This window comes from Babylonia areolata, chromosome 11 (genome assembly GCF_041734735.1).
Source record: "Babylonia areolata isolate BAREFJ2019XMU chromosome 11, ASM4173473v1, whole genome shotgun sequence".
NCBI classification, from domain to species: Eukaryota; Metazoa; Mollusca; class Gastropoda; order Neogastropoda; family Buccinidae; genus Babylonia; species Babylonia areolata.
The window spans coordinates 32,252,045-32,279,429 of record NC_134886.1 but is presented as its reverse complement, the minus strand read 5'-3'; the positions used below and the strand labels follow the sequence as shown (position 1 = coordinate 32,279,429).

Sequence of the window (27,385 nt, the reverse complement as noted above, 5' to 3'; positions counted from 1 at the left end):
TCTCATGCAGACTCTCTTTCTCTCTCTATCATTCTTCAACAGGTTGACAGACATACAGACTTACACACAGTGTCTGTGTCTTTCTATTTGTCACTTGCTTTATCTTTTTATGTCTGTCTTTCTCTCTCTCTCTCACACACACAGTCACTCACTCTCTGTCTCTCAACCTCACACACACAGTCACTCACTCTCTGTCTCTCTCTCTCACACACTCAGTCACTCACTCTCTGTCTCTCTACCGCACATACATACACTCATGCACAAATGTGTATGAAGAAAAAAAATCCTCCACACTTCAGTTTCAGTGAGGATTTCAGTTAATGTATTCACTGTTGCCTGCCTACCACCCCCCTCCACCCCCTCACCTCCCTCTTCTCCCAGCAGACTGCAGATATAGCTGAAAACCAGCCAATAAATGGACAAACTCAGTAAAAAGTGTGTAGGATCATGCTGTTTGAATCCCAGTCTCGCCTTTTCTTTGTATTTGTATTTCTTTTTATCACAGCAGATTTCTCTGTGTGAAATTCGGGCTGCTCTCCCCAGGGAGAGCACGTCGCTATAATACAGCGCCACCCATTTTTTTGTATTTTTTCCTGCGTGCAGTTTCATTTGTTTTCCCTATCGAAGTGGATTTTTCTATAGAATTTTCCCAGGAACAACCCTCTTGTTGCTGTGGGTTCTTTTACGTGCGCTAAGTGCATGCTGCACAAGGGACCTCAGTTTATTGTCTCATCCGAATGACTAGCGTCCAGACCACCACTCAAGATCTAGTGGAGGGGGAGAAAATATCGGCGGCTGAGCCGTGATTCGAACCAGAGCGCTCAGATTTTCTCGCTTCCTAGGCGGACGCGTTACCTCTAGGCCATCACTCCACCGTGAAGTTTGGAATATGAAACAGCATCCAGTCATTCAGATTAGACGATAAACAAAGGTCCCATGTGCAACACATGCTTGGCGCACTGAAGAAAAAACCATGGCAACAAACGGGTTGTCCTCTTGTAAAATTCTGCAAAAGAAAACTGCCCCTTCCTATCTCTGCCGCTGCCTTCACCTCTACACTCCATCTCGCTCACTACGATCGGCTTCGGATCCACTCTGTTTACGCATACCCAGATTCAAACACTCGACTGTTGGCTGCCATTCTTTCTCTGTCTCTGGACCTTGCGATTGGAATGAACTTCCTCTTTTGCTTCGTCAAGTCTCCACACTCAGCTCTTTCAAGTCTGGCCTTAAAACCCACCGCTTCCCAAAATAGCCTCCCTTGCCTGCCCTTCCTTGTCTTTAGTTTCACCAGTTTTAGAGTTATGCATGCGTGTGAATGACTGGTGCGAAAGCGCTTTGATTTGTCTCTGCACAAGATTCAGCGCTATATAAATACCATTATTATTATTATTATTAATATTATAAGAAATCCACTCTGATCTTACACAAATACATGATACATGTGCATGCACTCGAGGCCTGAGTAACGCATTGTGTCATGCAGCTGGTCAGGCATCTGCCTAGAAGATGTATTAGGTTGTGTCGTGCAGCTGATCAGGCATCTGTCTTGCAGATGTAGTGCACTGTGTCATGCAGTTGATCAGGAATCTGTCTTGCAGATGTAGTATGCTGTATCATGCAGCTGATCAGGCATCTGCCTAGCAGATGTATTATGTTGTGTTGTGCAGCTGATCAGGTATCTGTCTTGCAGATGTAGTACACTGTGTCGTGCAGCTGATCAGGCATCTGTCTTGCAGATGCAGTGTGCTGTGTCGTGCTGCTAATCAGGCATCTGTCCAGCGAATGTAGTGTAGCATATATGAACTTGTCCAAATTGCAGTGACGCCTCTTTCAGAAACTGAAACTGTTTAACCGACACCACAAAAACTAAACTGAACAGATTTTTTCCCCCCTACAATGACAAAACACAGCTCCTGTTCTTCCACGTTGCAGTCGACATTCCCAAGATGCAGCAGCAGCAGGGCGAGGAAGATGACCAGGGGGGCGTGGCCACCCCTCCCCCTCCCCTTCCCCCTCGTGCCTCCAAGGTGCTGAAGGAGATGAGCGTGGAGAACTCCCCCCCTCTCCCTCCCCGCAACCCTGCCGCTGCCGCCAGTCTGCGTGTTGGGCTGGACGTGGTGGTTCCCATCACGCCCCCTGGTAGTGGGAGGGGGGACTCATCTGCAGACAGCAGGTAACTGTGCGTGTGTGTGTGTGATGTGCATGTGTGTGTGTGTGTGTGTGTGTGTGTGTGTGTGATGTGTGTGTGTGTGTGTGTGTGTGTGTGTGTGTGTGTGTGTTTGTGATGTTGTACATGCCATTTCTCCGTGATGATGTGTGTGTCATTTCTTTGTGATAGTGTATACATTATTTTCGTGCGATGATGTGTCGTTTCCCTCCGACAGTGTGTCATATTTCTGTGTCTGAGGGTGTGTCACTTCTTTCTGAGAGTATTGTGTCTGTCTGACGGTGTATGTGTTTGACTGCATGATAACTGAAAATTTTTATTACAAAAAAATTAAAGGTCGTTGATTACATCTGTGCTCTTCTCAGTCTCTGTTGTTGTTGGATCTGCAAGAGCATCTGCAGTGAGGGCAGGGAAAGTGTCTGAACTCTTTAGAGATTGCTGCTGCCGCTGCTGCTGCCTTCCTCGTCTTGTGGGCCTGGGTCGTACTGCAGTTCTTGTGCTTGCTTTGTCAGAACATGCCAACCAGTCCTTTTGTGCACTCTCCTCTAATTGCTTTGGGGAGATTCTAGTGCATAATGTAGGCGTAATGTAGGTCTTTTTGGGAGGGGGGGCGGGAGGTGGACGGGGGAGGGGGGGGGGCTTTCCCATTTTCTTTCTTGACCACCGGGTTGATAATAGTTAAATTTACAGAAATTCTGCTTTTTGAAAAAAAATGTTTAGAAGGTTGAGAAATAGAAAAGAAAGTGACATAGAAAGAATGGTAAATAGGTTTGGGGGCTAGCTCTGAATATGCTTCTGAAGCCTGCCTGTTTTGTTTTTTTTCCAGGAAAAAAGACCGTTTCTCGTTTGGCAAGGACAGTTACCTTGGTGGGCAGGAGATGCACTCAGGTGACTCCGTGGACGCGCCAGACTATGAACTGGCAAAGCCAGGTAGGTCGTGACCCTGTTGGTGTGTTTTCAGTTGCATGGTTTTGTTCATACTTGGTATAGTTTGATGTAAATATGCCAGAAAGTTTTGGACTGTTTGAAATAATGTGTAGGTGTTTTGTTCATTTACACACTCAATATGATGACTTGTTTGAACGAGAAACGAGCAAAAAGCCACAATTATGAATACTTTATTGAACAAGAAATGCACAAAAAACATGATTATGATTGATTGATCAAGAAGCCAACACAAAAAATACAGGAGACCTTTATTTTGACTACTGGGTACTTGAGAAGAAAAATCATTTAATTAGATAACAAGTAAAACAAAGGATTAAGTTTCCTGACTGCCAGATACAAGAAACGAAATGAACCACCGAATGTAAAATCAACACCAGCAACTAACACCGGCTTGATTCCAGTTGGACTGGTGTGGAAACTGGAAGAGTCCAAAATCAGACTGTTGTGCAGTCTGATCTTTGCTTGGACACTGTGTCCTGATGTTAATCCTGTGTGCTGTTTTCAGACTCGTACTTGGAGTTCGATCCAGCTGCCGCACCTAAACTCCCAGAAAGAAAAGAGTAAGTCTTTTTGTTTACCTTTCCTCTGTTCGTTCAGTTGTTCTTTCTTTCTTCATTTTTGGGAAAGGGATAGATTTGTTTTTGCTCTTGTCTGGTTTTAAATGCAGTCTTATTTTCTGCTTTTTTTCACTTGCTAGTAAAATGTGTTTAGATATTATGAATGGGTGAATTGACAAGGCAGAGAAGTTCTTGATTTTCACAGACGTCTTATATTATGTTGGTCTGTTATTGAGAAACTGTTTTTATCACCAAGTTAGGATTAGAGAATATAAAGTAATTGTTTTGACTTTTTTTTTTTCATAGAACCATTTAGTAGTTGTGTTCTGTAACAGTTTTTCATTGACTTTTTTTTCATTATTTTGGGGCTGGCACAGAAATAAAAAAAAGCATGACACATGGTGACTGTATTGTTTATTCTGCTGTGATTTTGAGTAATGCTAATTTAAAAAAAAAATTATTTACCTTTTTTAAAAGTTACTCATGAGCCTTGTCTTGCACTCAAATCTTTCAGTTGATAAAGGAATTTTTACCAGTTTTTAGATCAATTTCAACAGATACTTTTCATTTGCCGCCCCCCCTCCACCCCCCCCCACCCCCCGTCCCCCCAAAAAGTCACTCTGGTCATGGTTTTGTTCAGAAGGTCAAGAAAATGGCTGTAGCATTTGTGTTGCATATTTCTGTTATAGAAATAAGGTGTTTAATATTAAGACTGGATGTAAAGTTTTCTTTTCCTCAAATGCCATAAAACAATTTTTGGGGTTTTTTGTTTACGCATGCTTTTTGTATGTCTCTATAGCAGAATATGGCCATGCCTGTGTGTTTGTTTATGTATATAACAGTATGTAAATAAACTGTATGATCAGTACTGTTTATTGAAAATGCATATAATCCTCTTTGTTGAAAGGAGAAACTGTATCTAACTGCATCTCAGCCTGTGAGGTTCAGATAGATTTTGTAAATATTTTGTACAGCTTTTGTACATATCTCATTCTGAAGTAACTGTTTATTCTTTTGTGTATAGATTTTGTTTCAAATTAATTTGTTTAATTTGCATGCCACTACCAGAAAGGAATTTAGGTGGGTTTTTATTTTTTTTTATGGTGATTTTACTTTCTTTTTTGTTTTTACAAGTGAAAAATATTGGTCTTAACTCACTCTGGACGATGGAATGCTATAGCGTTCCTGACGTAATGTAGCGTTCCGGACGACAGAACGCTATAGCGGTTTTGAGAATTAAAATTTTTTCCATGTTTTCCTCATGGGGTAGCATAACAATCGCAGCTACACCGGGCATTGCGACCGTGTCAAGGGTCAAATGGAAAGTTTCTTCATGAGATTTCGTAACAACACTCAGCGAGCCAGCGAGTTCAGGACCCCACACGATAAGCTAATCTGCATACATATCGAAAATGGCGTCGCAGGTGATATAAGTGGAAATTTTTGGAGCAAACTAGATCGCGACAGTGGCTTTTACAACTGCTGAAGTGACTGAAATGCTTCAGACTGAAGGTTTCGACATTGACGAGGATGATGAAGACGTTGAATAAGGTATCTGTAGTGAAGAAAGAAACCAGCAAGAAGGTACTGATAGTGACTCAGCTTCTGAGAGCAGTGAGCAGGGAGGGGGGTGGGCGTTCACACAACCTGAGGAGAGCAGTTAGTGGGTCAAGTACAGTGAGTTTCATTCAGTTACTTTATGTTTTGTATTTTTTGTGATGTTTTCCTAACCCTAACAAATGGGTCGTCTGTAGGGAAAAGCAAGGGAGAGAACTATTTGTCCGGAGTGAGTTAATACAAATGACATGGACAGTTCAGTTGCTGATATTGTCACCAATCATAATTTTCTGTATGAAAATCTTTTTTGGTCAATTATTTCAGTGTGTGTTACTGTTATTAAAATAATATTTGTTTATGTTTAATCACAAGACATTAAATCTTACGTTTGTAGAAATTTGTTTGGTGTTGAAAACATAAAAGGAATGATTTTATCATCTTTCCAACTGTATAAAAATGTTTTTGTTAAGATTATGGCTTGGTCTTTTTTCCTCAACGAAGGAAAGTGTCAGTGGCTGCATCTAACGCTGTGTCGTCACTGGTAAATACAGTACACGACACAGCATTACATCTCATTCCACGCTTGTAAGAAGTTCAGTTCATTGGATTATCATTATTCACGGCACAGTGCTTTATTTAATTTCCCTGTTTTTTCTTTCTTTGTTTTTTGCTGCACTATAGTTCATCAAAACGAAAAAAACTTAAGTCACTATTCAGGTATGTATACAAGTTGATGAAAGGGAATGAGAGCGAAGTCAGGGTTGAGGTATGTATGTATGTATGTATGTATGTATGTATGTATGTATGTATGTATGTAGCACAGTGAGCGTTGTACTGCCGGTGACTGTTGTGGTAGACATGGCTGTTGATCACCGGACCTTTCTGAACCTCTTCTCTCTCTTTCACCAGCTTGACCTCTCTGTATTCTGAAGTTGTTGGCATTTGTCATCATCAGTTCTTCTCCACAGTCGTCAGCTCTCCGTTCAAGAACTAGTTGCAAGCCCTACACTTTTTTTGACAACCGTTTGCTCTGTGTCTTGCTGGTCAGACTTTTCCACGACTCTTCAGTTTTATTTGAACAAATGCAGAAGTGCTCATCTGGTTTGTTTTGCTTTGCAACCTTGTCTTCCTTTTGCAAGCTCTACATGATAATTGGTTACAGGTGTTGGCAACAAGGGAATGTCTAAGTGGAAAAATGCCAGACGAAATCTGAAGTCAGAATGTTTTGTCAGAAAGTCCATAATTATTATCCTAATACACCTTTCTCTTTCAAAAAATAGAAAACTCTCATAAACAGCAGGGGTCATCTCTTGTCCCACATCAGTCTGACACTTTGCATAATAGACTTTTCGGATCAAGTTTGACACTGTGCATAATGGACTTTGCAGACTCAACTTTGTCATATCAGTCTGACACTGTGCGTGTTGGACTTTGCAGACACAAACTTATCATTTATCAGTCCGGCCATTTATCAGTCCGGCAACAATGCATAGTGGACACTGGTGGCACACTCTGTTATTCATCAGTCTGGAACTGTGCATAATGGATTTCTCAGTCACAAACTTTGTTATTTATCAGTCTGACACTGTGCATAATAGATTTCTCAGTCACAAACTTTGTTATTTATTAGTCTGACACTGTGCATAATGGATTTTTCAGTCACAAACTTTGTTATTTATCAGTCTGACACTGTGCATAATGGATTTTTCAGTCACAAACTTTATTTATCAGTCTGACACTGTGCATTAATGGATTTTTCAGTCACAAACTTTGTTATTTATCAGTCTGACACTGTGCATAATGGATTTTTCAGTCACAAACTTTATTTATCAGTCTGACACTGTGCATTAATGGGTTTTTCAGACACAAACTCTGTTGTACAGTCTGGCAGTGTGCAAAATGGGCTTTTCAGACACAAACTCTGTTATCTATCAGTCTGACAATGTGCATGGTGGACTTTTCAGCCACAAACATTTTCGTACATCAGTCTGACAATGTGCATGATGGACTTTTCAGACGCCGGCGACGCAGTGGCTTTCAGCGTCTTTGGCACTATATGTATGTGGCACAGCATGCGTTGTGTGGCGTGGGGCGATGTGGCTGCAAATCCACTGTCGTGCAATCCTAGCTGCTTGTTCACTGTAGATCTCTCGCTTGACCAGGGACATTTTCCACCCAGATTGTGTACGCTTTTGAAGACGTTTCAGTTAAAAATTTTATTTTTTTATAGTATGAATGGTAGGATTAATGGGGTGTAGGAGGGTGGATCGTGTAGGAAGCACCCAAGGACCAGTGTCGACAAGTTATTATCATTTTGTTGTTGTTGTCAGTGTCGACAAGTTATTATCATTTTGTTGTTGTTGTCAGTGACGACAAGTGGCGTGTCTGTGTTTTAGCCTAGGAACTGTTTCCTGCATGACTGTGGTGGTGATGAGTTTAGTTGTCGAATCTGGGATCTGAAAGCGATGATGTGTTTTTTTTTGTTTTTTTTAATCTTTTGCTTAATGTCCTCATTGTCCCATGCTAGTTTAGTTTTTGAACCTTTTCCATGTCCCATTTTGTTTTGTCGACAGTGAGCTTTTGGAGTCTCCCTTCCACTCCCCTAATTCTCTTATCCCTCCAAACCTTCCCTTTCCCCAGTTTGTGATTTTTGGTGTGTGTGTGTGTGTGCGTTTGGTCTTTTTACAATAAATTTGAAGACGCAGTGCATGAGTTTTCTACAGAACAAAGATAGTATCCATTACCTGTTTGGAATTCATTCCATTTGACTACATTTCAGTACAGTTTTTGTTTGATTTTTCTATATTTGTACTTGTTTGGTCATTGTTCTGTTGACCAGTTTTAAAACCATGGGATTGCCTTTATGGCCATCAGGGCTGTAAACTTAGTTGCTTTCTTGTTCATCAGCATCTGTTTCTTTCTTTGTATGCTTCTTCCTTCTTCTTCTTCTTCTGTGTTCGTGGGCTGCAACTCCCACGTTCACTCGCATGTACACGAGTGGGCTTTTACGTGCATGACCGTTTTTACCCTGCCATGTAGGCAGTCATACACCGCTTTCGGGGGTGTGCATGCTGGGTATGTTCTTGCTTCCATAACCCACCGAACGCTGACCTGGATTACAGGATCTTTAATGTGCGTATTTGATCTTCTGCATGCATTTACACACGAAGGGGGTTCAGGCACTAGCAGGTCTGCACATATGTTAACCTAGGAGATCGTAAAAATCTCCACCCTTTACCCACCAGGCGCCGTCACCGTGATTCGAACCCAGGTCCCTCAGATTGAAAGTCCAACGCTTTAACCACTCGGCTATTGCACCCGTCGTATGCTTCTTCCACATCCGTAGATGTGTTGTTCATCCCCAACCCCCACAAAAGTTTTTGAGATTTGTCCTTTTAGTACCCATTCTTGCGGAGAAGGTTCTTTTGTTGTTCAGCTTTGTACACATGACATGCACACATTGATTGCTGATTTCTTTCCCACTTTTTTTTGTTTGTTTTTGAATTCAGGTTTGTTTACGCATGACTGCATGCAGTTTGTTTGCATTTTGAATTAATCTATTGCAACTAGTTGGGGAAGTAGAGGTTTAATACATTGATGTTTTTAATATTCCACATTTTTGCAATATCAGGTTACAATGAAATCATATGAAATGTTGGCTTTTTTTTTTTTTTTTTTAATAATATATATATATCTTATCAGCATGCATGGAACAGCAAATATTCTGTATCAACTCATCAGAATGAAGATTGATTCAATAAGTCAAACTTGATGTGTAAAACTTGTCATATTGTGTAGACTTCAGCTATAACATGTCAAAGTAGTTGTCCTATTTCTTTGTACTAACTAGATAAACATAATACGACTTTAGATCATGAACAGTGCACAAGAAAAGTATTTTGTCACACACATACGCACCCCCCCCCCCCAAAAAAAACAAAACAAAAAACAAAACAAAACAACCAACAACAATAAGCAGAAGGTGTTACTTTAATCCAGGGGATGGACATTTTGAAAAAATGCCAAAGGGATGGAATTTTTTTTAAAAGATCAAAGAGAAAGCTGCTGATAGCTTTAGATAACACCACTCTATCTTGGAAAGAGTTGACAGTGGTGAAAGCGGCAAGGTTTATTGGGTTTTTTTTTTCTCCAATAACAGATGAGGTGTGATACAAATGTGCTGTAACTGTTAATCTCCTTGAAACTGAAAGTGAAACTTACTCATCATGGCAGGCAGATAAAAAAACATATCAAGATTGAAGCACACTCACTAAAAGAGAACATGCATCTCTTTGTGGTTCTCTCACTCAGTACTTAGTAACAGTAATAATGATGATAATGATAACAATAGTAATAACAATGATGATAATGATATATGGTAATAATAACAACAACAACAATAATGATAATAATAATTTTTCTTTTTGTTATTGCAGTGTTGTTTTGTACTTATGTAATCACCTGGATAGTAGCCATGCAGCTTCAACCACTGTTGGTAATTCCATAAGTAATATCCAGGTCCCATTGCACATGGAATAGTTCAGGACACAGAGCCAGTAAACTAATAACACATAAAAAATATAATGTTTCTTGATGTCTGTAAATTGATAGCAAATTTAATTGTATGGACGCTTACAGTTAATGTAATTATCATTTTTATTATGAATGTTATTATTGTGATTTTGATTCATGTTTTGTTGTGTGTGTTTCTTTTGTGCATGTCATATCGTGACAGATCTTTTTATAGTGATTATAATGATTAATTTGGCACTTGCATATGTATTGGTATTATATGTAAAACAATACTAAATATGGAATTGTGTTTTTAATGTGCTTTTTTCAGAGGTATGTTTGTGTGTATGTATTGTTTTGTTCTCAAGTGCTTGAGTTACATGCATGCACAAATTATTCTTGACAGATTTAGTATCTGTCACCCATTATCAAATAATCTCCGTCTCTCCACTCTCCATCTCTGTCTTTCTCTCCCTGTCTGTCCTCTCTCCCTTTCACTGATGTCTCGCCCAACAAACTCAATATAAACAAGATAGTTTACTAACGTGACTAAACAAACAAGCAAAAAGAAAGTGGGCACATACACAGACACGTAGCCCAACACACTTGCTCACAAAAACATAAACCCTCTCTTCATTTTTCTCTGTCCCTTTCTCTGCTGCTGTACTAGTCAGACACACTTCGCATTTTTATTTGATGTGCGTAGTACATAACATTCTAGAAGAGAAGAAAAGCATGTTATTTTGTAGTAAAAAAGATCACCTCTGTGCATAGCATTTAACTTTTTAGAAAAAAAAAGAAGCATGACATAATATGAAATAAAAAGAGTATACACACACACACACACACACACCAGAAAAACCCACTAAAAGCATGAAAGTGATGATCGGGTTAACAAATATGAGTGCGTAATGAGTGTCTCCTAAAGCATAGCTGCAAATGTTGGGCACATTCTCTAAAGAAATCCTTTTTTTCCCCCCAGCAAAACATCCGGGAGTCAAGGACCACGTACCTCCACAGCATCCTACCTGTATCCTGACAACATTTCTGACTGGCCACAGATTAATGTCGACAGTGACGATGATGAGCTGTACATTGAGCTGGTGAGTGACACCAGTAGCTGGTAGCTGCTGTAGCTAGCTGACATCAGTAGCAGTAGTTGCTGTAGCCAAGTGGTTGCAGTGTTAGTGCTGGTGATCAAAGGATCCCTGGTGGGTTAAAAGTGGAAATGTTTTTTTCTGATCTCCCAGGTCAGCTTGTGCAGAAGTGCTTGTGTCTTAACCCCTTAAGTACCCCAGGATGGAATCTTCTGTCTTCTTCCGGTGTTACAGAAAAATAAAGTGCCCTATGATGAAAATTTCCATCTACATCATTGTAGGAATTTTTCTGTCATTGAATTCATGTGTAATTGTCATAATTGGATAATGTGCTAATTTTTCTTTCGGAAAAGTATAGATTATAAAAACTTTCTTTTAGTAGTTTGAATTCTAGAATTTGTTTTTTAGTTATTACCCTCTGTGATAAAAATATCCTTTGGAAGTAATTGTTACTGATCGTAAAATAGGCTTTGCACTGAAAGGGTTAATAGACGTCTCCACGTCTGTCAGTCTTCCTTGCTGCAGGACTGCAGTTCAGCCAGTCACGGGCCACAGTATGAATAGCCGTGTGTACGGTCTGCATTGGCTAAGCTTAGTGAGACCTGGAGAGCTTTGTTCGCTGAGAGAGCAGTACACAGAACACTTACATATGCTGGAAAAAACAAAAAACAAAGCAACTACTTTGTTGTTATGGTCCCCCCGAAAATGGAGTATGGCTGCATACATGGCGGGGTAAAAACGGTCATGCACGTAAAAGCCCACTCGTGTGCATACGAGTGAATGTGGGAGGTGCAGCCCATGAATGCAGAAAAAGAAGTCGTTTTGGTCCGCTCAAATCTGACCAGATTATCCGAAAAGAAATGTTGTTATTTTCTTTCCATTTCCAAAGCCAAAAATCAGGCTGGGAGACTGTAAAATGTGGATAAAAGTGTGTGACCAACCCCACAGTCAGCTGAGTCAGTTGTCATTTTCTCTTCGCTTACCAAGCTGAGGGGTGGAGCTTAGCTCCTTTGAATGGAAAGAATTAATCTCCTTGTTGGCATAAACTTGCAGCCAAAGACCATGCACACACATTAAAATGATCATTCTGGATGTTATGGCCACATCTTTTCCTTTTTTTTAAAGATTTTTTTGTTGGACAATTCTGACAGTGGATGGAAAGTTGCAAATTGAACAGTATGTGGACGGGCGCAATAGCCGAGTGGTTAAAGCGTTGGACTGTCAATCTGAGGGTCCCGGGTTCAAATCACGGTGACGGCGCCTGGTGGGTAAAGGGTGGAGATTTTTACGATCTCCCAGGTCAACATATGTGCAGACCTGCTAGTGCCTGAACCCCCTTCGTGTGTATATGCAAGCAGAAGATCAAATACGCACGTTAAAAATCCTGTAATCCATGTCAGCGTTCGGTGGGTTATGGAAACAAGAACATACCCAGCATGCACACCCCCGAAAACGGAGTATGGCTGCCTACATGGTGGGGTAAAAACGGTCATACACGTAAAAGCCCACTCGTGTGCATACGAGTGAACGCAGAAGAAGAAGAACAGTGTGCGCATACGCACCCATCCACATGTGAAATCCAAAACTTAAGAGAAAGCATGCTTAGCTGAAAAGACGGCTTGCTATCATATGCGAGTATGTGTGTGTGGGACTGATGAAGAAAATGGAAAGTGAACCTCTCTGCGAAAGAAAAATGATAAAATGAAGGAAAAAACAAAGTCTTTAGACTTGCAGGAAAGAATACCAGTGAATTGTGGCTATGTCTGAGGACAGAGAAGGGGAAAAATTCTTGAAAAGTTATTTCCTCTCGATTTTTACACCTGTTCCTGATGGTAAGATTTTGGGATAGGCAAACATAATTTCAGCTTTTACTGCATTATGGAAACATGAACATATCCAGCAAGTATATCCACCAAAGCATAGAATGGTGATTGGAGTATAGTTGTCTATCTCTGCCCAAACTGGGAATGCACAGATTACATCTGTTTTATGCAAACTTTCCAGTGTGTGGGTGTGTGTTTGTATATATATGTGCATGTGCGCACAACAAAATTTGATGGCTGCACCATGTTGTGTTGTCACTCAGACAAATAAGAAGCTGGACACATCTCATGTGTAACGAAGAATATATCTAATAACTGAAAATAAACAAACAGGAACTAGACTCCCAGCTGCTGTGGCCCTGACCATTGTTGTTCCTCTGGCGCCCTCTATTTTCTCTGAGCATCAAAGAAGATAATTCTAATTACAATAACTTTCGACACAACACACCATTAAAATTCTCCTTTTCAAACTAAAGGACATTCATACCACAAAATAATAATGTAAGAGGATTAAAATGACTGGCACATATATAATGCATTCTCTCTCTCCCTTTGCATATTTTTAACAGGAGGATGACCAGATCTACGGACGACTGGATCGCCAGTACAGCACCAAGTTTGAGAGCGAGCCGTTGTACCAGTGGTATGCCAAAGACAAAATTATGCAGACCAACCGACAGCTGTCCGCCTCGGACGTGTCTGGATCTGGGGAGGACACAGAAAGCTCCACAGATGATTCAGTTTCGGGTGGGTATTTGTGTTTGTGTTTGTATTTGTACTTCTTTTTATCACAACAGATTTCTCTGTGTGAAATTCGGGCTGCTCTCCCAAGGGAGAGCGCGTCGCTACACTACAGCGCCACCCTTTTTTTTTTTTTTTTCCTGCATGCAGTTTTATTTGTTTTTCCTATCGATGTGGATTTTTCTACAGAATTTTGCCAGGAACACAACTTTTGTTTCAGTGGGTTCTTTTACGTGCGCTAAGTGCATGCTGCACACGGGACCTCGGTTTATCGTCTCATCCGAATGACTAGCGTCCAGACCACCACTCAAGGTCTAGTGGAGGGGGAGAAAATATCGGCGGTTGAACCGTGATTCAAACCAGTGCGCTCATATTCTCTCACTTCCTAGGCGGACGCGTTACCTCTAGGCCATCACTCCACAAACAGCTGTGAAGCTATTAGCATGAGTTGATGACCTGGAGAGCCAAAGCTGAAAAAAGAAAAGAAAAAGTAAACAGGTCATGAAATGATAGAGATGTGGACTTTTAAAGGAAAAGAATTTGAAATTACTCTTATGCTTTCTTTGAATCAGGGATAGTTTCTCTGTTTGGATTTTATTTTACGTGTATTTGTATTTGTCAGTAAACACACACACACACACACACACACACACACACACACACACACACATTCTTCTATTTAAAGCCAATAAAGTCTTGAGTCTTCAGCCTGGATTATATGTTTGTGTATAATTATATATATATAGATATATATAGATATACATGTATATAGATATTTAGATATTGTATGTGTGTGTACATCATCAGATGTCACGTATCAAAATTGTGCAGGTGAACAGGTGTATGAAAGCGTGGAACGACTGTTGCAAAGATCCAGTACACGCAGGTCCCAGCCTGATTCCTTTGAGCGGAATGCCCCTGCCAGGAGGTCGGTCATCATGGACGTGTTTGGCCGGTCAGGGTCGCTGCACCGTGCCCTATGGTGTGAAATGCCGGAGGTCAGTGGTCAAAGGTCGTCTGATGGTGCAGAATTTCTGACAATGAATTTCTGTTGGTTTTGAAGGAAAGCAACCTTGAAAAGCGATCTTGGAAGTCCCCCATACGTGGCCAACCCGGGTTTGTCTGTAACAGTCACAGAGTCAGTTACTGATAAAGTTTGGACTCAATTTGAGCGTATTTAGGCACTTTGTTTGCAAGTTTTCTTTTAAATCGTAGCGGGAAGGTTGTGTGTTTCAAGACTGTAAGTATTAAACGAAGATGTGTACATTGCTTTTGATCCTTACAATGGTATTTGGACGATCCTTGTAAGCATAAACAGGTTAGGCAATATATACGTGCATGATCTCAGTCATAAGTGAATAATCTGCATCATTCCTTTAATCGTCTAAAAATGTCTGAAACATGGAAGGTTCCGCAAGTTGCAATCCAGGCAGTACTGAAAGGATTAATGGTTGTTTTTATTGTGTATTATTAGTTTTATTTTGCTGTTGTTGACAGGTTGGTTTGTTTTGCAGGTGATCCGAAGTGGTGTACTGCTGACGATGGACCCCCAGGAGAAAAAAGTGCAGGAGGTAGGCTGGTGGCTGAGTGATTCGCAGCATTCATATGGATTCTTCTGTGTGTGTGTAGGGAGGCTGTGTGTGTGTGTGTGTGTGTGTGTGTGTGTGTGTGTGTGACATACATGTACAGAATCACACAGACTCGCACATAGAATTCAACACACACACACACACACACACGCACGCACGCACGCACACACGTGTGTGTATGCGTATACAGAAAAAGAAGGAAAAAAGAAATACACACAAACTGACACTTAGACTGAAATTACAAGAATAACTTTACATGAGATGAACACAGTGTAACTCTATAATGGAATCGCATTGAGGTTTTCATTGTGCACAGTTTGCTATTTTTTCCATCTCCCCCCCACACCCACCCTCCCCCCAATGTTCAATAACCTTGGAAGTGAATGCAACATTTCACCAGTAATCATGATGCCTGTGTGTTTCTGTTCCAGTCCATGTTTGAAATCATGACGTCAGAGGCATCGTATCTGAAGAGTCTGAACATTCTGATCAACGTGTTTCTGCTGTCCCCCGAGTTCGGTTCCGACATGAACGACCGCTGTGTCATAACGAAGAGGGAACGGCAGTTCCTCTTCTCCAACATCGGCTGCATTCGGGACATCAGTGCCAAGTGAGTCAGGAGCAACTAGCGATGATAATGATGGTAGTAATTGGCATTTGTATAGCGAGTATCCGAAAGTGAAGTTGGACTTACAATTGGCCATTCACACACAGCCATTACCTGAAAATAAGTGAAAACACACACACACACACACACACACACACACACACACACACACACACAAGGTACGCACCCTCCCTTCCCCAGCCACCCCACCCCCTTGCCGCTATGAACAGAAAACAGCTCAAATTGATAGTGGAGAAAAAAAAAAAACATCAAAAAAGCCTCATGGAACAGACAAGATTTTAGCTGCGATTTGAAGAGAGGGATTAATTGTGTATTTGTATTTGTTTCTATTTATCACAACTGATTTCTTCATGTGAAATTCAGGCTGCTCTCCCCAAGGGAGAGCGCGTCGCTACACTACAACACCACCCATTTTTGTGTATTTTTTCCTGCGTGCAGATTTATTTGTTTTTCCTGTCGAACTGTGATGTGTGGTGAAGATGATAGTGATGATCACATTGTGGGAGGGTGGTAGGTTTTAGTCTCTCTCTGTGTTCAGGGCTTTAACTGTCACATTCATTCATATAATACAAGTTTTTTTCCGTGTGTAACCTTTTTTTTTTTTTTTTTTTTTTTTTACTGCCATGTAGGCTGCCACAGTACAGGTACAGAAGTCTGTGTTTATTATTTCCCACCAAACACTGACATGATTTTGATTGTGCATGTATTATCTTTTGCATGTGTGTATTCACAAAGGGGGTCAAGGTACTGGTTGGACTTATATAGTAATTTTGGTTTTTTGAGGTTGTAAACGTGTGCGCTCTTTACCCATGAGGCATCAGTGATGGGATCAAACTCCTGGACTGTCAGGCTGAAAGTCCAATACTTTGATTTTCTGACTGTTGCACTTGTCATTGGTTTTATTGTGATTGTACGACGGGCGCAATAGCCGAGTGGTTAAAGCGTTGGACTGTCAATCTGAGGGTCCCGGGTTCGAATCACGGTGACGGCGCCTGGTGGGTAAAGGGTGGAGATTTTTACGATCTCCCAGGTCAACATATGTGCAGACCTGCTAGTGCCTGAACCCCCTTCGTGTGTATATGCAAGCAGAAGATCAAATACGCACGTTAAAGATCCTGTAATCCATGTCAGCGTTTCGGGTTATGGAAACAAGAACATACCCAGCATGCACACCCCCGAAAACGGAGTATGGCTGCCTACATGGCGGGGTAAAAACGGTCATACACGTAAAAGCCCACTCGTGTGCATACGAGTGAACGCAGAAGAAGAAGAAGATTGTAATTGTATACCTATGGAGGTTGGGATGAGGGAGTTGGAGAGATGGGGGCAGTGAGAACCAGTGATGGTGGGTAAGAAATTTCCCTGAAAACAGAGTATGGCTGCCTAGGCATCAGGGGATAAAACAGTTATATGTGTTGGTAGACTTCCTTGGTAGCACTGAAGAACATGGCTGTGTTGTGTGTTAAAACACTAGGTTTTGTGTTAAAGTTGGTAGACATCCTTGGTAGCACTGAAGAACATGGCTGTGTTGTGTTTTAAAAAACAGGTTTTGTGTTAAAGTTGGTAGACTTCCTTGGTAGCATTGAAAAACATGGCTGTGTTGCGTGTTAAAACAGGTTTTGTGTTAAAGTTGGTAGACTTCCTTTGTAGCACTGAAGAACATGGCTGTGTTGTGTGTTAAAACACTAGGTTTTGTGTTAAAGTTGGTCGACTTCCTTGGTAGCACTGAAGAACATGGCTGTGCTGTGTGTTAAAACAGGTTTTGTGTTAAAGTTGGTAGACTTCCTTGGTAGCACTGAAGAACATGGCTGTGCTGTGTGTTAAAAAAACAGGTTTTGTGTTAAAGTTGGTAGACTTCCTTGGTAGCACTGAAGAACATGGCTGTGTTGTGTGTTAAAACAGGTTTTGTGTTAAAGTTGGTCGACTTCCTTGGTAGCACTGAAAAACATGGCTGTGCTGTGTGTTAAACCAGGTTTTGTGTTAAAGTTGGTAGGCTTCCTTGGTAGCACTGAAGAACATGGCTGTGCTGTGTGTTAAAACAGGTTTTGTGTTAAAGTTGGTAGACTTCCTGGATAGCACTGAAGAACATGGCTGTGTTGTGTGTTAAAACAGGTTTCTGGCCGACCTGGAGGCAAGGTGGCAAGAATCATGCATCATGAACGACATTTGTGACATCATCACCAAGCATGCTCAAAAGAATTTTGAACCCTACATCCGCTACTGTAGTAACCAGGCATTCCAAGAGAGAGCACTGGAGAGTCTGCAGTGAGTTGTCTTTTCTTCTTTCATCATTTATTTCTGTATTGATTGATTTATTTTTCTTGTGAGATGTCATATCTTTTTGTTTGAGAACCTTTCTTCATGTCGTTGACTTGTGTTGAGAATTTGGTAGGGGATAATGTTGATAAATTTTGAGAATTGGTCTTAGAATTTGTCATAAGATGACTAAGATTTTTTGAAATCAGTTCTTGGTTAAGTGAAGCAAGGCAAGAGCATAACTGAAATTTTGGAGAATTGGTTTGAGGATATCTCACAGTATGATGTAAAATTTCAGAGTAAGTTATTTGTTAACTGAAATGAGGAGAGAGCATAGATGACATTTTGAGAAATGGTTATTGGTTAGTTGAAATAAAGCAAGAGAGTTACTGAATTTTTTATGGGAGGGGAGGGGGTTGGGAGGGGGTTGATAGAAATGAGGCAAGATCTTCAGAGGTGTACAAGCACACAGTCCATGCAGATGAATGCCCAGAATTTCATGCATTTGCATGCATGTGTTGGTGCATTAGTATGTAAGCATACACACCCACTCTCACATATATTCATTTATTTATAGACCCATTCATATGCACATAAACGCATGTGCATGTGCGTGTGATGTGTGTACACACACATATACACAACACACATAGCACTGGGCACACGTGCACACACACACACACACATACACATACACATATACATGACAACACAACATGCACCCACACCTACACCACACCACAACACACACACACACACACACACACACACACACACACACACACACACACACACACACACACATACACAAAACAACACAACACCCACACACACAACACACACACACACAAAACAATACAACACACACACACACACACACACACACACACACACACACACACACACACACACACACACAACACAACACAACACAACACAACACAACACAACACAACACACCACACCACACCAGAAAACAACACACACACACACACACACACACACACTCACGCACAAACAGTCCACACACAAAAACACACCATCACACAACACCACAACTTTTTCCACGTTTAATTTGTTCAATTCCAGGAAAAAGACAGAATTCTCGGAGGCGGTGAAGAGCCTGGAGCAGAACCCTGACTGCCAGTTCCTGCCCATGTCCTCCTTCCTCCTGCTGCCCATGCAGCGCATCACTCGCCTCCCCTTGCTCGTGGACGCAGTGCGTCACCGCCTCGACCCGGCCACCAAGCGCCACGAGTCGGCCAGCAAGGCGCTGGACTACCTGAGTCGTGTGGTCAAGCAGTGCAACGATGGGGCCAAGAAGATGCTGCAGACCGAGCAGATGTGTCTTCTGGCCGCCAACCTGGAGTTCACCAAGGTCAAGGTGAGTTCTGGTTTAAAAAACGTTTGGTTTAAAGAGTTTTTTTCTTTCTTTGGTGAATGCAGTGCTGCAGTAAACATTGAAACATTGAATATAACAAGCAGAAGATTTTGAAACGTACCCTTGTAGTAATATTGTCCTCTTGTACCCAGTGGAGTGATGACCTAGAGGTAACGCGTCCGCCTAGGAAGCGAGAGATTCTGAGTGCGCTGGTTCGAATCATGGCTCAGCTGCTGCTGTTTTCTCCCCCTCCACTAGACCTTGAGTGGTGGTCTGGACGCTAGTCATTTGGATGAGACAATAAACCGAGGTCCCGTGTGCAGCATGCACTCAGCGCACGTAAAAGAACCCACGGCAACAAAAGGGTTGTTTCTGGCAAAATTCTGTAGAAAAAATCCACTTTGATAGGAAAAACAAATAAAACTGCACGCAGGAAAAAAAAAAAAAAAAAGGGTGGCGCTGTAGTGTAGCGATGCGCTCTCCCTGGGGAGAGCAGCCCGAATTTCACACAGAGAAATCTGTTGTGATAAAAGAAATACAAATACAAATACACCTTCCTGCCCCCTCAAAATGCCTTGTTAAATGAGTTCATGTAAACAGAATGGTGGTAATATAGTAATAGAAGGTAGGTAATATAGCTACTTGCTGCGGCTACTTTCATTGTATCTGTTTGGATGGAGTAGTATTTTGCACAGACCAGGACTTAGACTCCTATTGAAGTATTCACCAGTGGGTCATGGTAAGACTGAAGGCAGTTTTACGGAGAGAAAAAAAGAAATCATTTTATAGATCTTATGAGAGAGTAATGAAATGAGTTTTGTATTTTAATTTTTGAAAGTAAGTGTCAACATGATTTTTATAAGTATTCACTGTGTCTGCCAGTCGATTGTGATTGCGCCTTAATTTGAGCTTGATCGCCCAATCGGGCCAAGCAGTTTTTTGACCTGTTGTGATTCATCATCGGACGCAAAACGAGAGTGCCAAGGAATCGATAGACAGACAGAAAATACAAAAAAAAATTAGCCATATGCAGAGCACAGGAGCGGGAGTCAAGATGGCTGCCGAAAAAAGAGGGCGCTAGTCAGGGATGCAAAGGGGAGGTAACCTACTTCGGGAGGTTATCGGCTGTAGCTACTTTTGTTTTCTCCCCATAGGTGGGTAGTAGTTTGCACAGGACAGGAATCAGACCCCTGCCGGAGTCTGCACTAGTGGGTCACGTTAAGTATGTTATATAAACGTAATTTTAGGAAGAAAATTTGCTTTTTATAGATCTGAAGAAAATAATATCTGTTCTATGGAAAATACAGTTTTCATATCAGTATTTGTTGTCGTTCTTTCCTGTTTTCAGGAGTTCCCTTTGGTTTCGTCATCACGTTACCTGGTCAAGCAAGGGGAGCTCAACAAGATCGTGACAGAAGGAACCAGTCGCATCCCCTTTGGTCGCAGATCCAAGGAACATGTCTACCTCTATCTTTTCAATGATATCCTGCTGATTACCAAGAAACGGGGGTGAGTCAGTGGAACATGGCTGATTGCTTTGGCTTTCCTTGTGATTGTTGTATGTGTTTTTTGAATGTTAAGTTAGCATTGATTGCATTTTATTGACTCACTTGTGTAAACAAAGTGAGTCTATGTTTTAACCCGGTTTTCGGTTGTCTGTGTGTGTGTGTGTCCGTGTGTCTGTGTGTCCATGGTAAACTTTAACATTGACATTTTCTCTGCAAATACTTTGTCAGTTGACACCAAATTAGGCATAAAAATAGGAAAAATTCAGTTCTTTCAGTCATCTTGTTTAAAACAATATTGCACCTCTGGGATGGGCACAAAAAAATAAAAAATAAGCCTAATTATATGCAAAATGCATTTACTGTTATATTCATATTTTTTGTATTCTCTAAACTTGGCACTCTTGACCTCTTATTCTGACACAACAACAAGAGGAGTCATTATTATCATTTTTTGTTCAAACAGGAACTTCTTTTGCTAAGCATGGAATTTTTATTTATTTTGCAAACGTTTTGGTGCAGATAGTAAAAGAGGGAAATTACTCTGTAATTAATGCTAGGGGACTTAATTTATCACAAGTGAGTCTTGAAGGCCTTGCCTCTCTTGTTTGAATGTTAAGTTAGCATTGATTGCATTTTATTATCAGTGGATTGCAAAAGAAAAGGTATTCATTGTATTGTGTGCATATTTATAGGGTTTTTTTTGTTGTTGCTTAGTTTTGTGTTTGTGTGGAGGGGAAGCGGGGTGTATGTATGTGTGTTTGTGTGCATGGGAGAGAGTTTGTCAGTAATTTATTTCAGCTTTGTGTGGCATGCACCAGTCACTGTAGTGGAATGAATTCAGATCAGAAGCTTTTCTGGTTGTGTAAAAACAGAGCAGCATTGATGATTCTTGTCACTGTGTACTGCATATTATGTGTGAATGTGTGTTTGTTCTGTAGTTTTATGTGTGTTAAGTTATATTGGACACAACAGTTCTAGGTATTTGCTCAAAAGTGGAGTGATGGCCTAGAGGTAACACGTCAGCCTAGGAAGCAAGAGAATTTGAGCGCACTGGTTCGAATCATGGCTCAGCCGCCGATATTTTCTCCGCCTCCACTAGACCTTGAGTGATTGTCTGGACGCTAGTCATTCGGATGAGACGATAAACTGAGGTCCCATGTGCAGCATGCACTTAGCGCATGTAAAAGAACCTACTGCAACAAAAGGGTTGTTCCTGGCAAAATTCTGTAGAAAAATCCACTTCGATAGGAAAAACAAATAAAACTGCACGCAGGAAAAAAACACAAAAAAAATGGGTGGCGCTGTAGTGTAGCGACGCGCTCTCCCTGGGGAGAGCAGCCCGAATTTCACACAGAGAAATCTGTCGTGATAAAAAGAAATACAAATACAAACACAACAGTTTCAGTGCCCAACATAACTTCTTTTAAAGAAATATAAGAAAAGTTATAGGACCATTAGAACTCCTTATTCAACTTTTGTTGTTTCTGTCTTTAGCACGTCATGTGGATGTTCTCTTTTTCCTCAGTAAGGATTCAGTTGTTCTGATCTTAAGTGTGTAGGGTAAAGGACCCTTGATGGTGCAGCTGACACTTCAACTTGCAGTGTTAACACAGCTTCAGTGTGTAGGGTAAAGGAACCTTGATGGTGCAGCTGACACTTCATCTTGCAGTGTTAACACAGCTTCAGTGTGTAGGGTAAAGGACCCTTGATGGTGCAGCTGACACTTCAACTTGCAGTGTTGACACAGCTTCAGTGTGTAGGGTAAAGGACCATTGATGGTGCAGCTGACACTTCAGCTTGCAGTGTTGACACAGCTTCAGTGTGTAGGGTAAAGGACCCTTGATGGTGCAGCTGACACTTCAACTTGCAGTGTTGACACAGCTTCAGTGTGTAGGGTAAAGGACCCTTGATGGTGCAGCTGACACTTCAACTTGCAGTGTTGACACAGCTTCAGTGTGTAGGGTAAAGGACCCTTGATGGTGCAGCTGACACTTCAACTTGCAATGTTGACACAGCAGTCTGTACAAGTGACTGACATGAAATGTTTACATATAATGTGTACCCAGTGACATTTTGACACAAAGTGTTGACATAGAATGTGTACCCAGTGACATTTTGACACAAAATGTTGACACAGCCATTTGTACCCATTGACACATTGACACAAAATGTTGACACAGCAATGTGTACCAAGTGCGAGACTACTGCCAGCGTAACGCCCTGCACACGCAGTCCATTGATAACGCCGAGAAGAGCAAGTTTGTGCCGCAGGGAGCGAGTGGGGTGAAAAACCTCTTTCTGCTCGCCCTCCTCTCCAACCATGAGGGAAAACAAGTGGAGTTGCTTCTCTACGCTAAATCTGAGTAAGTTTTGTTGTGGGCGTCTATCCTCTGTTTCCTGTCTTTTTTTCAATGTTCTGTTAAAGGTTGAGAAAGGTTTCAAAATAAACAGCCCAGCAGCTTGAGTTATCGACTTCTTATGTATTCCTTACCTGTTACTCTGTCTGCATTATTGTGTATTTTACTTGGACAATGCTGTGTGTGTTATTGTGTCGTGTATAAGGGGATTGCTGTCTGTGTGTAATGTACTCGGGGAACGTGGTCTGTATTATTGTGCAATCTATAAGGGGAATGGTGTGTTACTGTGTAATATTATTGTGTAACATATAAGGGGAATGTTTGTGTTAGTGTGTAATATATAAGGGGAATGATATATAAGTGGAGTGTAGGCCTAGAGGTAACGCGTCCGCCTTGGAAGCGAGAGAATCTGAACACGCTGGTTTGAATCAACAGCTCAGTCGCCGGTATTTTCTCCCCCTTCACTAGACCTTGAGTGGTGGTCTGGACACTAGTCATTCGGATGAGACAGTAAATTGAGGTCCCGTATGCAGCATGCACTTAGCACACGTAAAAGAACCCACGGCAACAAAAGGGTTGTCCCTGGCAAAATTCTGTTGAAAAACCCACTTTGATAGGAAAAACAAATAAAACTGCACGCAGGAAAAAAAACAACAAAAAACAAGGGTGGCACTCTAAGTGTAGCGATGCACTTTCCCTGGGGAGAGCAGCCTGAATTTCACACAGAGAATTCTGTTGTGACAAAAAAGAGAACTACAAATGTGTACGTTATTATGTAACAGATAAAGGGAATGGTGTCTGTCTTGTTTTGTAATGTATAAGGGGAATGCTGTCTGTGTGAGTGTCTTATATAAGAGGAACGCTGTATATATTAGTGTGTAATATATAAGGGAAATGGTGTCTGTATTATTGTGCATTGTAGGAAGGGAAATGTCTGCATTATTGTGTAATGTATTAAGAGAATAGTGTGTAAGGGGAATGCTGTTATATTATTTTGTGATTACAGGGAGAATGGTATCTGTATTAGTGTGTAACATATATGGTGAATGGTTTCAGTGAGTAACATAAGGGGATGTATTTGTGTGTAACGTATAAGGAGTGCTGTCTGTATTAGTGTGTAATGTATAAGGGGAATGCTTTGTCACTGTGTGACATATTTTGGAGGCAGTGCTGTTTTTGTGTAATATATAAGAGGAATGGTATCTGTACTAATGTGTAACATACAAGGGGAATGCTGTCTGTGTTTTGTTTTTTTTGACATATAAGGGGAATGTGTTATGGTCTGTGTTATTGTGTTATATGTAAGAGAATGCTGACGACATGTGGGCGTTGTGTGTGTCTTAACAGAAGTGAAAGTGGGCGTTGTGTGTGTCTTAACAGAAGTGAAAGGGCCCGATGGCTGGATGCCATTCTTCCTGAGCAGACCAACCCTGAATATGAGAGGATTTATGAGGACTGGGGTGAGTTTTACAATGTGTTTAAAAAAAAAGAAAAAAAAAAGGTTATTCTTCTTCTTCTTTGTACGTGGGCTGCAACTCCCATGTTCACTCGTATGTACATGAGTGGGCTTTTACGTGTATGACTGTATTTACTCCGCCATGTAGGCAGCCATACTCTGTTTTCAGGGATAAAAAGGTTATTAGAATTAGGTAACACTCATCAACCACTGTGGGGAATTTGTTAGCCTCGCAAAGTGACGGTCATGAGGACGCAGGTTCGATTCCATGTGGAGGTGGAATCTTTTGGCCTGTGGCTGGCTTCTGCCCAGAATTGGGTGTGCTGTGGGCTTAAATGGGAAGACTGGGACCATACAGTCAAGGATCATCCACTTCTTTGGATGCATCTTTGGGTGTGTTGCTCATTTTTCCTGACCAACACTGCAAGTGTCTGTATCTCTCAAGCCTTGTTAACACCAGGATATCATTATGTCTGGAAGTGTGTAGAGTACAGCCTTATCACTTAGTCCCAAACCCAAATGTCATCTTCACCTTCCTCCTCCATCATCAATATATATATATATATATAATTGTCTGATGATGTTCATGTGATGATGATGTTCATGTGTGTACTCTCAAGTACAGCATATTTATTACTAGTTGACAATGATGTTAATGTGTCTACCCTCAAGTACAGAATGTTTATCAGTGATGATAATGTAAATGTGTGTACCCTCAAGTACAGAATGTTTATCAGTGACGACAATGTTAATGTGTGTACCCTCAAGTACAGAATGTTTGTCAGTGACGATAATGTAAATGTGTGTACCCTAAAGTACAGAATGTTTATCAGTGACGATAATGTAAATGTGTGTACCTTCAAGTACAGAATGTTTATCAGTGACGATAATGTAAATGTGTGTACCTTCAAGTACAGAATGTTTATCAGTGATGATAATGTAAATGTGTGTACCCTCAAGTACAGAATGTTTGTCAGTGACGATAATGTCAATGTGTGTACCTTCAAGTACAGAATGTTTATCAGTGACGATAATGTCAATGTGTGTACCCTCAAGTACAGAATGTTTATCAGTGACGACAATGTCAATGTGTGTACCCTCAAGTACAGAATGTTTATCAGTGACGATAATGTCAATGTGTGTACCCTCAAGTACAGAATGTTTATCAGTGACGATAATGTAAATGTGTGTACCCTCAAGTCCAGAATATTTATCAGTGACGATATTGGTAATGTGTGTACCCTCAAGTACAGAATGTTTATCAGTGACGATAATGTAAATATGTGTACCCTCAAGTACAAAATGTTTATCAGTGACGATAATGTAAATGTGTGTACCCTAAGTACAGAATGTTTATCAGTGACGATAATGTAAATGTGTGTACCCTCAAGTACAGAATGTTTAACAGTGACAGTGTTAATGTGTGTACCTTCAAGTACAGAATGTTTAACAGTGACGATGTTAATGTGTGTACCCTAAGTACAGAATGTTTATCAGTGACGACAGTGTAAATACGTGTACCCAAAGTACAGAATGTTTATTAGTGACGATAGTGTAAATGTGTGTACCCTCAAGTACAGAATGTTTAACAGTGACAATGTTAATGTGTGTACCTTCAAGTACAGAATGTTTAACAATGACGATGTTAATGTGTGTACCCCAAGTACAGAATGTTTATCAGTGACGATAATATTAATGTGTGTACCCTCAAGTACAGAATGTTTACAAGTGACAATGTTAATGTGTGTACCCTCAAGTACAGAATGTTTATCAGTGATGATAATGTAAATGTGTGTACCCTCAAGTACAGAATATTTATCAGTGACGATAATGTAAATGTGTGTACCTTCACGTACAGAATGTTTATTAGTGACGATAATGTAAATGTGTGTACCCTCAAGTAGAAAATGTTTATCAGTGACAATGTTACTGTGTGTACCCTCAAGTACAAAATGTTTATCAGTGATGATATTAATGTGTGTACCCTCAAGTACAGAATGTTTATCAGTGATGATAATGTAAATGTGTGTACCTTCAAGTACAGAATGTTTATTAGTGACGATAATGTAAATGTGTGTATCCTCAAGTACAGAATGTTTATCAGTGACGACAGTATTAATGTGTGTATCCTCAAGTACAGAATGTTTATCAGTGACGACAGTGTTAATGTGTGTACCCTCAAGTACAGAATGTGTATCAGTGACGACAGTATTAATGTGTGTATCCTCAAGTACAGAATGTTTATCAGTGACGACAGTGTTAATGTGTGTACCCTCAAGTACAGAATGTTTATCAGTGACGATAATGTAAATGTGTGTACCCTCAAGTACAGAATGTTTATCAGTGACGATAATGTAAATGTGTGTACCCTCAAGTACAGAATGTTTATCAGTGACGATAATGTAAATGTGTGTACCCTCAAGTACAGAATGTTTATCAGTGACGACAATGTAAATGTGTGTACCCTCAAGTACAGAATGTTTATCAGTGATGATATTAATGTGTGTACCCTCAAGTACAGAATGTTTATCAGTGACGACAGTGTTAATGTGTGTATCCTCAAGTACAGAATGTTTATCAGTGACGACAGTGTTAATGTGTGTACCCTCAAGTACAGAATGTTGATCAGTGACGACAATGTCAATGTGTGTACCCTCAAGTACAGAATGTTTATCAGTGACGACAGTGTTAATGTGTGTATCCTCAAGTACAGAATGTTTATCAGTGACGACAGTGTTAATGTGTGTACCCTCAAGTACAGAATGTTTATCATTGATGATAATGTAAATGTGTGTACCCTCAAGT

General features: G+C 40.8%; 1 protein-coding gene across 4 annotated transcripts in view; it reads left to right on the top strand.

Moving 5' to 3' along the window:
* The window catches only part of LOC143287661 (uncharacterized), a 107,895-nt gene that overhangs the window by 65,213 nt on the left and 15,297 nt on the right, over positions 1-27,385 (top strand). For 2 of the 4 annotated variants that reach the window (XM_076595821.1, XM_076595818.1), the window contains 14 exons: positions 1,936-2,176; positions 2,997-3,100; positions 3,624-3,678; positions 7,249-7,290; positions 10,727-10,847; positions 13,234-13,411; positions 14,237-14,403; positions 14,920-14,976; positions 15,426-15,604; positions 17,735-17,887; positions 18,968-19,262; positions 20,608-20,768; positions 22,948-23,130; positions 24,505-24,584. In XM_076595821.1, coding sequence (XP_076451936.1) covers positions 1,936-2,176; positions 2,997-3,100; positions 3,624-3,678; positions 7,249-7,290; positions 10,727-10,847; positions 13,234-13,411; positions 14,237-14,403; positions 14,920-14,976; positions 15,426-15,604; positions 17,735-17,887; positions 18,968-19,262; positions 20,608-20,768; positions 22,948-23,130; positions 24,505-24,584 — 2,016 coding nt within the window. Of the gene's footprint in view, positions 1-1,935; positions 2,177-2,996; positions 3,101-3,623; positions 3,679-5,913; positions 5,950-7,248; positions 7,291-10,726; positions 10,848-13,233; positions 13,412-14,236; positions 14,404-14,919; positions 14,977-15,425; positions 15,605-17,734; positions 17,888-18,967; positions 19,263-20,607; positions 20,769-22,947; positions 23,131-24,504; positions 24,585-27,385 lie in introns of all 4 variants that reach the window. The other 2 variants (XM_076595820.1, XM_076595822.1) reach the window with 2 other exon arrangements.